Below are 17,044 nucleotides of genomic sequence, written 5' to 3'. Positions count from 1 at the left end.
CTTCTTCACTTATATTCTTCAATTATATTCAGCCTGCAGGATGTCTTTGGATTCATGTGTGGGAGATCTTGTCTTTCTGGGAAACACATTTAATTAAATGAGTAAAATTGAATTAAAAACATGATATTTTACAGGATGCTTTTTTATTATTGTTATATTATTTTAAAGATAAAAGTAGTAGTAGCTTTCTCTTCATGTTGTAATCTAAAGTCCCAGACTCACTGGCCATGTTTAGATAAAACTCAAATGATTGGTCTAGATTGGACCTAAATATGAACATCTGAACAGGAGCTGAAGTGAGCTTATGACTTTTTATGGCACACAGGTTTGCCTGTGACCATCTACATATAGAAATGTGCACATTGGCAGCAGAACAAAATTCAAAGTGGGGGGATGGGACCAGCACATTTGGTAAAGTGAATCCCTAACCTAACTGGCTCTATGCCCTATAACCCCCCCTCCCAGTGTCACTGTCTATAATCAGGCAGACAAGAAGAGATAAAGAGTTTTGCGATTTCTCAAAACTCAAAAGAAGAAAAATAAGTTGCCTGTAATACATGCATCTCAGTAACCACTTAAAAACAGAATACAGTACACATACTTTTAATTTCTGCAGCTTTTTAGTTTTCTGTAAATTTTCAGGGCTGAAAAGCACAAAATAATGCTAAAGATTTCTGATTGAATAAGCTATAATGTGCCTTACAATGTTTTATACAAAGACTAGTTACTATAATAACTATCTTACATATAGAAGATAAAGACTGACTAGTATCAGATGCCCCCAAATGTCTTTATACATTGAACATATCAGCTACATTCAGCCACACCTATGGACTGTAGTGGAAATGGTGAGAACTATATCTAAGCAAGTGCAGACTGCAAGGCCAGGCCTTGGTCACTGTCACTTATTTGTGAATACTGTCACTTTGCCCCCTTGTGGGGACATATGTTTGTGTTCATTTAGAAATGTAAACAAATCAGGGCAATGAAGTTTGAATTAAATTCTGAACTCTCTAATAAAGTGTTTTGAAATTTCCCTTGACTTAATTTAGATAAATTATTGATATCTTATTCATAAATATGTGATGCCTTCAGAGCACCTGAATAACATTATTAATTTAAAATTAACTTTTTTTTCTATTCACAGAATGTTTTACTTGTTTATAATTTTTACAGCATGATTCAGTGATACAGTGTGATTCACTGTTCCTTATTCTGTAAAGAACAGCTGAACATATTTGCTTCTGAGGTCTCATCCCACCACCTGAAATGGCTGGCTGCATCCAGGCAGACAATAATCAAAGCTCCCAGCAGCCTGTCCCATCCCTTTCAGCTACAGCCTTTGCCGGCACAATGCTTCAGAAGCCAAAGGCCCTTCATTTCAGGCAGCCAGTGGCCAAAGCCAGAATCAGTGGATCATTAGTCAGTGGAGGAAGGAACAACGGCCTGGATGCCTCCCATCTCCACCTCAGCCATAGGCAGCAGGCTGCCACAAAAGGAGTTGACCCACTTACAGTTTCTTTACATTTTCTTATTATTTCTAAAGGATATTCAAACTTTTATCTCTGTGATTACCAGGTGGCCAAGGTGTCTCTCCTCCGTTCAGCAAAAAGCAAATACCATTCCTTGTGGGTCATGTAAGAAAATATCTTCACATCCTGTTTGCATGTCATCCCAATAATGCAAACAACTACAATAATGAATATCATCAAAGATGCTCCTATCGTCAATGCCTTAGACTTCAAAGAGACAGCTGCAGTAAATACAGGCGTCCCCTGAGTTAAGCATCATCTGACTAACTTACATTCCACTTTATGTAAAATGTTCCCATAGGCCCCATTATGACATTTTCCAAGTTATGAACATGAACTTAATCAAAAAACTACTTACGTAGAGAGTTGTGGAAGAGGACCCTTATGTAAGCTGGGGAACGTCTGTACTGTTGTTAAAGTTACCGAAAAAAATTGTTATAGTTCACAATACAAACCACTTTCTTATTAATACAGGTTCATTATGTGGGATAAAATTACCCTTTTTTGTATTCCACAAGGTTTGGTTAATTTAATCAAGGACAGTCATTCCCACTTCAAACAAATGCTTGAAATAAAACATTAGAATATGATGATTTTAAATAAACATTACTACATAAGAAAATGTTTGAAATAAATAATAATAATAATAATAATAATAATAATAATAATAAGCACTGCATATAATTTAACTTTTCCCTAGAACAGCTCCAAAGTGTTGCCTTCATTAACATTATTCTGTGACATTTCTCAGCCTGCAATGTAATTGATTTTCAAATACCCATCTTTCATTAATTACACTTCTCATATATTACTGCAGGGCTATCCAGATGCCAACTTTATAAAGGTGCACAATATCCTAGTTTTTTTTCAGTAATATAACAAGCCATCATTACTAAACACCCTAACATAAATATGATTTCAAACCTTGATACGTGCACGTGAAAGCAACAGAAAAGCGCCAGCTCAAAATGGTATGTTGCATTTGATCATCGGAGGCAATACTTGAAGCAAATAAGATACCCAAGGGTAATTTAAAGCTAAACTTGGCTTTCTGCTCCTTAGATCTACAAATAGGCAGTTCAAAGGTGATGCATCATAATATGTAACTAAGCTTTAATTCAGGCATTTTGAGAAAACCACAAACATCGGTCAAGTTACAAAAGGCATTGCAGCAAATTAAATAAGTCCCAGATAACTTGATATGTTGGCAAGACAGGGGGAGCTGACATTCTTACTAAGTAGGACTATTTTCAATTTGAGGCTAGATCCTCGATTGACTATATATATACCTACAGTATATCGCATTTTTCAATAATACTACCAGTACTACTACTACTACTACTACTACTAATTCATTGTTATCAATACATTAGGATACATTTACTCCAAGTTGCACTGAGAAGGCGATGTACAATATTGTACATCAAGAACTGTGGGAATCACCAAAGAACAAAGGAAGCTTCACTGGCTCAGGGTAACACACTTATTATAGCTTACTAAACCCTCGGATCACCTAACTTAGATATCTTGAATTCCCTCCCATGAGATATTAAAAACATCATAAGTTTATAATGTGTACACAGTATAATGCATTTTTTAAATTTGAAACCCTGCCAATCAGATCTGTTTATTTTGCTACAAATTCCTACGTACTTTTCAATGATATTACGACAGGGAGTGTGTGAACTTAAGAGCCACTGCATTCCTTTCTATGGAGTGGTACTCAAATGTTCATACACCCCTTGTCTACATTCAGTTCAGTCCTCTGGGATCTTTAACAACATTTAAGAATGGAATTACAGAATATTGTTTCAAATAATGCATATTTTCCATGTCAAATGTATGTGAAATTTCAACATAGTTGACACATATATTAAACTGATAAGACACTGGGTTTGTAAACCAAGAAAGACGAGGACAGAGGATACACTGCACTTGGACCCCTGGAGTTCACACTCATAGACTTGAAAGCGCTCCTAGCAATGCATCTGGCCACGGCACAAGAGTGTAGAACTGCACTCTATGATCTAATTTGATGTCATGATTCTTGTGTGTATATATATATATATATATACACTCACCTAAAGGATTATTAGGAACACCCGTTCAATTTCTCATTAATGCAATTATCTAACCAACCAATCACATGGCAGTTGCTTCAATGCATTTAGGGGTGTGGTCCTGGTCAAGACAATCTCCTGAACTCCAAACTGAATGTCTGAATGGGAAAGAAAGGTGATTCAATCAATTTTGAGCGTGGCATGGTTGTTGGTGCCAGATGGGCCGGTCTGAGTATTTCACAATCTGCTCAGTTACTGGGATTTTCACGCACAACCATTTCTAGGGTTTACAAAGAATGGTGTGAAAAGGGAAAAACATCCAGTATGCGGCAGTCCTGTGGGCGAAAATGCCTTGTTGATGCTAGAGGTCAGAGGAGAATAGGCCGACTGATTCAAGCTGATTGAAGAGCAACTTTGACTGAAATAACCACTCGTTACAACCGAGGTATGCAGGAAAGCATTTGTGAAGCCACAACATGTACAACCTTGAGGCGGATGGGCTACAACAGCAGATGACCCCACCGGGTACCATTAATCTCCACTACAAATAGGAAAAATAGGCTACAATTTGCACAAGCTCACCAAAATTGGACAGTTGAAGACTGGAAAAATGTTGCCTGGTCTGATGAGTCTCGATTTCTGTTGAGACATTCAGATGGTAGAGTCAGAATTTGGCGTAAACAGAATGAGAACATGGATCTATCATGCCTTGTTACCACTGTGCAGGCTGGTGGTGGTGGTGTAATGGTGTGGGGGATGTTTTCATGGCACACTTTAGGCCCCTTAGTGCAAATTGGGCATCGTTTAAATGCCACGGCCTACCTGAGCATTGTTTCTGACCATGTCCATCCCTTTATGACCACCATGTACCCATCCTCTGATGGCTACTTCCAGCAGGATAATGCACCATGCCACAAAGGTCGAATCATTTCAAATTGGTTTCTTGAACATGACAATGAGTTCACTGTACTAAACTGGCCCCCACAGTCACCAGATCTCAACCCAATAGAGAATCTTTGGGATGTGGTGGAACGGGAGCTTCGTGCCCTGGATGTGCATCCCACAAATCTCCATCAACTGCAAGATGCTATCCTATCAATATGGGCCAACATTTCTAAAGAATGCTTTCAGCACCTTGTTGAATCAATGCCACGTAGAATTAAGGCAGTTCTGAAGGCGAAAGGGGGTCAAACACAGTATTAGTATGGTGTTCCTAATAATCCTTTAGGTGAGTGTATATATATATATATATATATATATATATATATATACACACCACTTCTGTACTAATTGCAGCGGAAAATGGGGCATAGAGAGATCACATAGCTGTACACAGCAGGCTTAGGTTGAGCTGTTACTTGTGTCAACAGGATAATAGGCAAGCCTGTCTTTGGGCTGCTGCTACAGGACAGTGGGAACACATAAAATAAAACAATCTGTAATCTCAAACAGGATTGCGAAGTCTGTAGGGCAAGACCCAAGGTATCTGAAATTAGGCCTCATTTCAAAGTCTGCTAGTTAATCTGATTACCATAATATTTATAATACAAGATTATCACAATGCATTAATTCAGTTTTACTACTTAATAAAGATTTCCAACACCCCCCTTAGTCAATTTATTATAACAGTGGTTCACTACTTGTAATTAGGTTATATTGCATTTAGTGTTTAATCTTTTTTGTTAATACTGATTATTTTGGTCAAGCAATAATTAAATAAATACATACATAAAAGCAACACAGACAAAATATATATTCTGACAAAATATAGAGGAACTGCATTCTCCCTGTTTTGTGAATTTTAGAGATGAGTTTGATTAGTAAGTATTACATAATAAAGGTAATATGCATGTATGTAACACTGTTTAGGTAGTTAGTTGAGTGTTAACTGCAGATTCATATCACAGGCAGCATTTTACTTTTTGCAAACACAAAATCATTTCCTAAATACTTTCTGCTATTGGTTGGTGGTTATGTGGATTATTATGTTTAATTTGTTTTCTTAATCACTTTTTATCAGATACAAGATATAGGAAATATGTTAGATGTCAATTCATTTTACTAGTGGCATTGTTAAAATGGCTGACCGTTATTACAGAATTACACAAACTTGCACTGAAAACAACATAATTGCTGGCGAAACAGAGAAAATACAAACCCGGAGTCTATCTGTTAGATTTGGTCATTGTTTTTTATACATATATCGGGGCTGCTTTTCAATCAGGTCTATTAATCAACTAATTAATTGATCGATGATCAATTGTTCTCTATTTCATCGAGCAGATTAAATATAGTGATTGCTACAACTATATGTATCTATATATTTGTATATATATAACATTTTAGTAGGCTAGAACACTAGAACCGCCAACATTTTGTGTTACATACAAGCACCGTGCCCGCATGTGCGGCTCCTTTATAAAACAGCTGTGTGACGTCAATGAAAAATAAAGAGTTGGATAAAATGTAATAGTTTTACATATGAACATCACACATAACATTTTCAGAGCAGAAACTCTGCATTGACATTGCTTTTTTCTTATTTTTTCAAAACCAGCGTATAGGCTACATAAACATGAAAAATAAACATGAATAAAATAAACGTCACACAATAAACTGTGCAAACTGGTATATATATTGGTATGCACATATCTTAGCAGACGTATAAAACATAAATAACCAGTTATAAAAATAGCATAAAACTGAAATATGACATTATGCACGTGAAAACGCTTTGAAATTTCTCTGTCTATTACAGTTGCGTATCAAAGCAGAAAACATGCTTTTCAACACTACAGTGCCTTACACTAATACCAAAATAAATTGGCATTCATGATCAGACAGTTGACTGATCAAGACATTGATCCAGAGACCTGGGTTTGCAACGTGATCAACATTGAATTCCACAGGAAAATTAGAAACTTGCTGAGCCGGTCAGGACAGACAGACGACAGCTATATCAGGTGCAAATCTGCTAATAAAACAAATAATGAAAACAATATATGAATATGTGATGTGTAGAAAATCACGTGTTTCAGAAATCAACACGATTATAACTTTCACAATAACTACTTTTATTACAAAGCCCAGATTGTTGGCTGTATAATATGGTAGTTCTAGTGTTAAAAGAAGCTAAAAATTCTAATATTTTTACTTTTCCAATTTATTTTCAGAAATATCAGATATTTAAATGATATGGTCAGGTTTTAGTGGCCATACAAATCTTTAAATAGTCTGAAAACTGTAAAAAATCCCCGTTATATTAGGATTACCACACGTCAGAATCATTTAGCAAAGTGCACTATTCTATTCAAATGTGAATGTAGGGAACATCTGGATTTGTATTAATTTAAGTAATTAATATATATTTCATAAAGACGGGTATGATCAATTATTGGTTATTAAATCCATTGTCCATTTCATCTCCACAATCTCCTTGCATTTAAGACATTTCACACTCCATTTGCTTGCTTCGATGCAGCAATGTGAAATTTTTAAACATTTGTGTTTGCCATTATACAAAAAACAAGAAATTACCAAGAAGTAAGATAATTTGTGTCCAAGACTACAATGTGCTATTTCCATACTGGGAAAACAGTTATAACTGACTGTAGCAAAAATAAAACAAGTAAATCGCCATTTTTCTTTTTGTTGTTTTGCTTTAGTTATTTTTATTCTTCCCGTGCGCTGACCAGCTAGAGTTTGCACGTGTTGCAACAAAACTGATAAATGACATCTAATTTAACTTAACACAATAACATTTTTAGAAAACAGATTAATTTAAAAAAGGAAAATTCGCAATCAGTTTTCAGTATGAGAAATTTGAGCAATTTTAAACAGTCCTCAAAACTAGGCCACCCCAGGCCGCACCCCTGAGGCCAAGGCCAAGGACGAGACCTGGAAAACTGTCCTTGAGCCGCCCGAGGACTAGCCAAGAGGACCCAAGACTGCATGGGTGTTCATGAGATTCTGAACGGGTGGATGTCCCATTTTTGAAAAGTTGCATGTTGTAGCCAAGTTTGGGTATGTGTTTCATTCTCTGGCACACCCAACATAACATTTTTCTACCTGTTTGGGTTATTCTGATGTTTTGCTGTTGTAGGCTTGCACAAAATGGTTTCACAGTGAAGCAGTGATCAGTGAACAGTGAATTTGTTAACTAAATACAGTTCTTGAGATCATTGGTCACGTTCATGTAGCTCAGATTTTCTAAGTTCTGTGCAGATCTGCGCTGCTCCACCCGTGGGATCTGTGGAATTGTGCAGCTCTGTGCAAAACTGCGGAAATCTGCACATGTGACCTGCAACAGAAGACAAGTAGACAAACAAAAACCTTTTCATTGTAATTCAATTGTAATCCATCTTTTTTGCTGACTGAATTCTCTGTGGTAACCTGAATCACAAATGAGATACCACAGACAAAACTGCTCTTTCCATACCTTACACATAGTAACCCTTCTAAATTTAGCAACTGTAATTTTTCCACCAACAGTAGGTTATATACAAGTGCAGAATAAATGCTTGTATTAGTTGCAGAGTGCAAGAAAATACATCCATGTAATGTAACAATATTTCAAACATGAACATGATTTCAGGACACCACACTTGTAGAAACAAATTATTTTAAATTATTGCATAACACTGCATGCTTTCTCATTCAAATTTGTTATGAAACCAACCCTATATTTGTGTGGTTATATGCATCTGATAATATATCACTACTCAGAATGGGCAAGACAAGATTTCAATTACCCAGTTAGGAACCAATGACATCCAGGCATTAACAGTAAATTATTAATTTAAATTTTCCTATTTTATATGTATTGTGAATTAACAGGTTTACCATAAATACCACTTTGACTGTTCAAATAAGACAATTATACTTTTCACCATAGAGAAATACAGTGCTTCTGTACTGTGTCATAACACACAGTTAGTTTATCCTACATGTCTAAGGATTTGCTTCATGACACCAGAGTACAAAAGGAAAAGTGTCAACTATGGTGCTCAGGTGTGTGAATTTAGATGGAGCTTATTGTGGGCTTGCAAACTGTCTCTGACTAAATTCCCATGACGATTGGCTCAAATTGGTAAGGGTGACACTTGCATCCTTGTTGACTCCAAATTAAGATGCTTGAAAATAGATTATCTAGATCCTTTTCAAGCTGTTAGATGCCTAAAACAGATTGAATTATAAATAGATATTTCTACCTAGGTGGTATAAAAGTAGAACATATTCTGCAATTTAAATATAAAAATCCACCAATAATTTTCTCTCTCTCTTCCTCATTTTTCCTGACAGTTTCAACTCTCATGCTTTTTTATTATTACGTAACAGTTGCTGCTGCATTTATTTTGGGCAAAGATTGTGTGCATAAAAACAAATGTAAAAGAAAAAAATCTCCCCACATTTCAAACATGATAAATCCATCACAATTAAATATATAAATGAAAAGAAACTAACAATACAAATAATAAAAGATAAAAGAGTTACATCAGCAGTTTGACATCAGCACTGAAAATACGATACAAAAAAGCTTTGTAGAAAATTATAAGAGCTTTGACAGACATTTCTCAAAATATATGCTTTTTTATAGCACAAGAATTCCACAAGGGATCTCTTAAAATATAAGCAATGAATGTATATGAAAAAAACAAACAACTGCTTGTGGAATTTGCATGGAAACTCTCCCGTTGTTTGCAATGATTTCAATGCACGTTTAGAGGTATCAATATTTTACAAAGGTATTGCCAACACACCCTGTGGAATTTGTCGGCAATATGCAATGCAGTTGCGTGTGCACTTCACAACCCTTTCAATATGGAAATCTTATGTATCTCTTCATACCCTAAGGGAATTTTGAATGTTTTGGCCACGCTTGTCATACATAATTTCCTTGCCTAAATAAACTACCTCTCTTTATAAAGCACCTGCTCATTCCAAGGCAGCCAAGGGAAATTTGTAAAGAACTCTTGATAGATGAAGAAAAAAAATAAATTAAAAACAAAAATAAAAACAAACAAACATACAGTACACAGCAGAGGAGCCCAATTATTCAGCACAGTGTGTGATGTGTAAGGTGAGATAGAAGTCCAGGTTTTTAAAATTCAGGTCAGGGACCCACAGAGATCAGCACATTCACTTTGACATTTCAACAGGCTTGCAAGAGGAGAACCATCTCCACTGCACTTGCTACCCAAAGTCCTGTCAAATGGGGGGCTGGTGACAACAGGAAGAATCTGGCTGGCCTGAGATGACTGTTTGAGTGCAGCTATCGCATATGGGGGTCTTTCAAAGGTGCATGTAAAGTTAAGCAAATAGATCTCAAATTGAAATCTGATCTTTTGCCTCTATTTGTTTGTGTGTTGGTTTAAGGAAGGGAAATAATTATCCTCCAGTTAGTAATGCAATGATTCTCACTGGAGATTGAGAGTGAGTTAAGGCATCTCCACAGAGAATGGGACATTTAAGAGGCAATACCTTAAATCGTGTAAATGCCAATGGAGAACTGCAGACAACAGGACATTTGCTGAACGCAGTCCATAGAGCCGACCATAAGTGCACATTGTCCTATTCAGATCAGTTAAAAGTTCACTGTAGATCATCTTTAAACAGTACATTTAATGGTTTGCTGGATTCTGCCGAATCAACTTATAGCTAGGATTAAGCTAAGCTAGGAGTAATGAAGAATTCATGGGGGGTCTGTGGGGCCTCCCCCAGAAAGTTTTGAAAATGTAATACTTGAAATGGGCGATTCTTAGTCATTTCGAAGTCAATAAATAGCCACAAATCACCATGAAATCCATTAAATCAGGCAGATTTTGACTCAAACATAACGTTGCCTCACAACCATACTTCACCATGGGACTCACAAGGGGAAAAATCGCATATCAACTGACATTTTTTAGATGCGGTCTCTGGTGCTCAATCAAAGAGATTTATTATGATGGAGCTCTGTAATTGAAAGGGATGAAGATGCACAATTTGGGATTTGTGCCGGCTAGAAATATGCATCTTCACTGGAATTCGGCTGTTTTCCGCTGCTGATATAGGAGTTTCTAGGCGAATGCAAGTCTCCCAAATTCATCAATAACATCTCCATCAATAAGTTTGAGGTCCTTATTTATGTACAGGTGTGCTAGCCCATCAACTCTTTCTTTCATAGTCAAGCACATGTGTTTTGATTAGTTTTAGTGCACTGAATGATCACTCCCCTGTTGCATTCATAACTGGTATGGTACTGGTATGGTGTATGTGCTATATGAGAGGAGGCTCTTCAGCAGTGATGATGCACTTTGGGCCCCCCACCATATTTGGCAGGGGGCCCCTGGCATTTTGTGTTACGCCACTGGTCTCACCTTCACCACTAAAATGAAGGAAAACACTTTTTCCTTCTCAATTTTTCCATTTTGCCATTCAGCAATGCATCTGTCCTTATAAAATAGCTGAGATAAGGTTGCAAGAATCACTAACCAGCTTCATGTCTCCCAAGTAAAATTACTACTCTCCCCCCACACCAATAATTTCAAATGCAGATACTTTACTTTCCTTGTTTGAAACTAAAACACAACTGGCAAAGAGTAGACTTTTCACCAACATCATTACATCATATTCTGATGACTACTGGTTCCTGCATCTCTTGGTCTAATACATTATACATATAAAATATACAATGTCTTTAATCTAGTGTACACACACCTGAGCAGAAACGCAGTTTACATTGCAGTAATTAACAGCAAGGAACAATAGGATAAACTTTTACCTAGGCCTGGATAAAAGGCTAATTCAATCAGTTTTCAAGTTGTTTGTACGGATGGATTCAGGCAACAAGGAATCAATGGAAGCAATCCTCTGCTAACAGGGATGCAAACACATCCTAAATATAGAGCAGGTTTGTCAGCAGTTTATACAAGCTGTATTTATCACTTTGCGAAATGCCCCTCATGAGAACATAAAGATTGCTTCCAATATAAAGTGCAACCGCAGAGTGTCAACAGAAAACACCCGGGGGAACAAAGCACAAATGGCATATCCTTGCCTTTGAAAAGACATTTGGCTTGTCACTTCTGGATCTGTAGACACCACGGAGTCAGCTGAAACTTGCCCTGTATTTGTATGTTTGGTTATCTTACACAAGGTTGTTCCTTAAAATAGGTGATTTCTCGTGAAATGAAAAGGCTTTCTTTTCATTCTTCTTCCTGTGCATAAATACTTTTTAAAGGCGGTACAATACTCCTACACCTATTTCATCAGGAACAAGATCTCCCGTTTACATTAGATATACCTACAAATGGAATTCAGCATCAGTTGTAAACAGATACACTATTCTGAAAAGAATTCTGGATGCAATCAACCATACTCATCATCAAATGCTATCAGAAACTCCCCTCATATCCTCCACTGTATCTACCTGATAGAGGCCCATACTAGCAGCCTTTGCATTACTCTGAAATGAATTTAGTTCGAAGGGAATGGAAACAAGAAGGCAAAAAAATGTAAAGCAGGCAAAAATAATACATTCTCTTTCCTGCTTATTTACCAGTTTTCTGATATGGAAGCAAAATCATTTGGAAAGGCTTTAGAAGCAATAGAGTTTCAGATTGACAGCTGGTGAGTAAGCTCTGTTTACATGGCAACTTGAACCCATTCCCCACTTGAAGTTCCACGGTTTCCCCTCCACACTAGCTAAATGGTGGGACTACTGCTACTGAATTATTGACATCTCTTGGCATTCAGTCTTGATTTTAACAGCATGTAACAGGGTGCACTGTGTAGATGAGCCTGTTATAGCGATCTCTCTCTCACTTGGGTTCTCAGGAATTTATGAATTCCCCGAGTCTGGGGCCTTCTGACCTACAGCATTAGCTGCTTGTTTGGGCTGTGTGCATTGGGGACTTCGAGGTGTACCTGAGATTTGAGTTCGAATTTGAGGTCTGAACATGTGCCTTCGTCGGATGCATGATTATATATTAGACAGCGTGCCTTTTACAGTCAAGTATCCAGTATCCCTTAATGTCTGTCACTTTGACACACATTGTCTCTGACAACTTAACTCACAAGGTATCTAATTGTAAATACCATATTACTCTGTGATCCTGCCCCACAAATGTGGACAAATGTGAGTTTCTATCAATTAAAATACAGGTTAATTGCATATATAGAGTGGACCTCATCAGTATTTGTAAAATACATACTGAAAAAACAGAAAAGAGTCTGTAGAATAGGACAGGACAATAGGACACTGCAAAATATAAACCACCAAATAAATGGGGACAAATAAAGTCAAACAATATGTATATGAAGGATGAAGTGACTCTGATTAGTATGTTTTACTTAATATATAAATAATGTTTTATAATAATAATTAAAACAAAAACATTCTTAAGGTGTACGTAATGGAGAAGTCTTGTATGAAAGCAACCAACATTTATCTCATAAATATCTTATTTTTCACAGCTGTGCGTTTCCTTATTTGTTTTCTAAGGAATTTTAAATGCTTTTATTTTTAATATCCTCGTGCAAAAAGCATCAACAGTAATCAAGGAATGCAGCCCCCAAAGCATAAAAGCATAACATATTAACCACTTTTTTACTTGACTAGACACTGAAGTTTACACAGGCCTAAACCTTGCACTGCCCCCTGTTTCATCTTCGAATCTACAAACGTGTTCAAAAACTTCCTCTCCTCCCTCAGAACTAAAATAGGAATGGCTCTGTGGATCCACTAAATAGGCTTTGGCCATTTAACTCTGAATTTTGTATTTAGCACACATGCGTTTGTAATCTTGCCCACACAAAACTGGAATGCTCTAATTCACTTCTTCTACATCTGCTCATGTATTTATTTTGCAACCTAGTTAAATTTCAATCTGCTAAAGATATTCTGGAAAAAAATCAAATCAAATAAAAAGCTGCCAATCACAAAGTGTTTTTTCTTTTCATTTAGATTTGGAAGGATGCAACCTAGAAAAATGTAAAAAAAAAAAATTTCAAAAGGCCACTTAATTAGGGTTACGATTGTTGGTAGGTTTATAATGCTCAGCTGTAAATTTGTGTTTATTGTATTTATATACATTGATCCCATGAGCATTATTCAGTGCATCCTTTGTGTTATGTTAGCTGAGAAATGAATAGTGAATATCAAGTGAATATCATTACCAGTTCAGAGGATCATAACTAAGGTTTCCACTATATATAATTGTACTCATTAAAAACATATATATACTTTTTACCTTAAAAAACAACAAAAACAACTAGACAAGTTTGTTTTTTGAATGTATTTAGCCATATTAACCAATCTTAACAGTAGAATACATAGCTCAGTTCAGTATCCTCAGAAAGTGTTTCCCTAACCACCCCCTCTCCCAACATAATGCAGGGACATTTAGAAAGGCATCAGCATTTCTGCGAGTGCGGCGCTGTTATCCCCCGCGTTATGACATTTGTATAGTCTGTGCAAATGAAAGCATGCTGTAAAGACTGGGCATGTAGAACATGGTGGGCTGTGTCAATAGCCCCCTGAATGATTCTACAAATTCCGACCTGTAATTGAGCTCTGCAGTCACTCGAGCTCTTGCTGTTTCTTAATGAAAGGAGCTGACGAGCATAAGCTTTAATGCATCTGAAAAAGCCAAAGGAGGAATTGACTGTTTCAGTGACACCAGGGGCTGAAAACGTTGGGACTCAGTGTGGCCAGGCAGTGTGTTAAGAAGGGAGCCAGGGAGCACAGCGACCTTACTGGACTGCTTCCAGGGGATGCCAGGAGCACTCCGCCCTCCCGTGGTCTTGCAGCTCTAACAAACATTGATTAGGTGTGTTTGGGTTAAAGAGAGGATGTTCTTTGGAGTAAAAATCCTCTCTTAGGGAGAAATCTTCACACAGCTTCCAGAACTCTGTCATCTGTGCCTGCTTTTACTTTGAAAGTGCTGATGTGAGAAGTTAAGAGGCAGTGTACCATAAAATAGAAAACATCCCCTCTGCTCCCATTGCACTACCCCCTCTCTGTCTTTACCAAGTAATGCACACAACTGACATACATACTTTAATTCTGAGAATCTCAATAAGTAATTAATGTATGATCAGTTCAGTTTTGTTACTGACTAGCCATTTGCAAGCTGTAGTACCCACCCGAAATAAAGCACTAATTTGCTAAACCGGTGAGGTCACTGCTCATGACGTGTCACACAAACAAGAAGCAATGGAAGCTACTGAATGGTTTATTTATTTGTCAGAATAAATATAGCTGCAATATAAAATAACGACAAAACTAAATGCAGACAATCAAGCAATCAAGGAATCAAAGACACTGGAAAGGGGCAAATTTGATTATCACACAGATACCTCAATCTGAATCCAAATGCCTTATACAACTCTCTTAAATCTGAACTACTTCCAATGCTTCTTTTTAAAATAAAAAGGGAGAAAAAAAATCACCATATCACAAGGGGGGGCTAAAACACTGTGGATAGCCCAGTTTCCTCTGCAACATCAAGACATAGACACTCGATGAACCTCAGTCCACATACAGGTGTAACCTTTTAATTCCCTTTATTGCATGCAAAAATATAAATTAAAGGCTCTGGAATGATGCCTCTTTTATTGTGTGAAAGTCTTTTAATGCAATTGGATATTTTATGGATTGAAGCCTCTTTCGCTAGGAACTAAGGACTTCTCACCGAATGAAGAATGAAAGTAAATGGCAATTCTTTCACAGTTTAGTAAGGATTGCACAGACCAATAATCCCCATTGGTTAAGTCACTACTTTCAGGACACTATTTGTCTCAGTTTCTGAAGCCCAGGTGACAGCTTCTACTAAAGACCTGGCTTCCACCTTTGCAAAAATGTTGTAAAGATGTCAAGATAGAGTGCCAAACATTATAAACGTAATTAAGATAAATGCAGGAACCAATCCATATAAACATTATAGAAGGCAACCTTTTAATGCATAATTAATATGTTTATATACCTTTACCTTCATATTTTCTTCCAAGAAAGTAGAAGTTTAAGCAGTCACAAGGCAGTTTGATATACGTTTTAATCCTTCAGAATCAGAAACCAGACCAAAACATAAATCTCATCTTCCTGAGAGCATACATAGAATATTTACTTATTGTGTAGTGAATAACTACATTAATAATGCTATTATGAGTTATCATATTAATAATTCTCTCTCTCATATATATATATATATATATATATATTAGTGCTTATTACATGCTATAGATATAACCGTACTATAAAACATTACTCCTTTTTTCTATACAGACATTTTTTGGTTTAAGATCTATTATTCTAATTAGCTTAAGTTCAAATATGTTCCAGCTGCAAGGCAGTTTCAACTGTTTCTGCAAGATAACAATTCAGGTTCATAATTCCTTTGTTCTTTCTGTAAAGCATGAGGAGCACCTGGATTATGACAAAAGCGATATTGTCTGGTGCAGGAGATCCCTGATTATATTAAAAACCTAATTGCAAATTTCAGGCAATTAAATACAGGCCTAAAATAGAACCAGAGACTTAACACAAGAAGATGCCTTATTAGTGTTATTATTAAAGTGTCAGCAGAACATAAAAAACAAAATCAAACAAAAAACAACAAAGACAGGGTAAAAGGTTTTTAAGAAGTAAAAAGAAAAGAAATAAGTTACAGCAATCTTAAAAAGCAGCTATAAGCAAGAAAGCACACTAAGCAAAAAAACAAAAAACAAAAACTGAAAAAGCTTTTTTTTAACCATAAGGAACGACCATATTACTCACCCATAAAGTTCAGGTATCCCTCACCACCGAGAGCATGTGTGATGAGACGAATCATTTTGTGCAGCTGGATACCACGATCAATAACTTCAGTAAAGGGTGTGAAGACGCTCATGTTGGTATACATTTCTTTGTCCATTAGCCAGAAAGCTAATGTCTTGTCACCCACCAGAGCCTATGAAAAATGGAACGGTGTAGCCAGTTAAGCATGTTGACATCTCACAAGCTTTTAAAAGCAATACAGCTTCCAATGTGACCCTCTCTGATGTTTTCTTGTTGTTCCCTGCCACCAGACACATTTTCACTATATCCCATTACTTTTACCATCTCATGCGCATATTTCTTACCATCCAAATGTTCTAGAAATGCAAGGACATAGGTTGTTATTTGAAGAGATTAAATACAAATCTGACCCCCAAAAATAATTCAGCATTACAAATCTAATACATAATGTTGTCTCTCCTTTGCAAGTGCCCACTGGTAGGAGGAAACTTAGGGTCAAGTTCTGGGTTTGTGATTTGGCAGGTGGGTTAAAGTTTGATTGAATCCAAACTAAATTATTGAAGTACCACAACTCTCAATGATAGCCTTTAACTTTATATCCACACCAGTTATACTCCATACCATAAAACCAACCATAGCCTCAAGGTAAGTATATAGTATATAGGCAAATTAGATTATCCTCTAATAGAAGAACC

The 17,044-nt window shown here is 36.6% G+C and overlaps 1 protein-coding gene across 3 annotated transcripts in view; it reads right to left on the bottom strand.

Annotated features, from left to right (window-relative positions):
* Positions 1-17,044, bottom strand: part of LOC136746956 (1,4-alpha-glucan-branching enzyme) — a 374,922-nt gene that overhangs the window by 121,205 nt on the left and 236,673 nt on the right. For 2 of the 3 annotated variants that reach the window (XM_066699866.1, XM_066699865.1), the window contains exon 12: positions 16,350-16,521. In XM_066699866.1, the coding sequence (XP_066555963.1) occupies positions 16,350-16,521 (172 nt within the window). Of the gene's footprint in view, positions 1-7,180; positions 7,893-16,349; positions 16,522-17,044 lie in introns of those variants that run through there. The other variant, XM_066699867.1, reaches the window with a different exon arrangement.

This window comes from Amia ocellicauda, chromosome 3, assembly GCF_036373705.1.
Source record: "Amia ocellicauda isolate fAmiCal2 chromosome 3, fAmiCal2.hap1, whole genome shotgun sequence".
NCBI lineage: Eukaryota > Metazoa > Chordata > Actinopteri > Amiiformes > Amiidae > Amia > Amia ocellicauda.
This window is presented reverse-complemented; position numbering and strand designations above follow the sequence as displayed.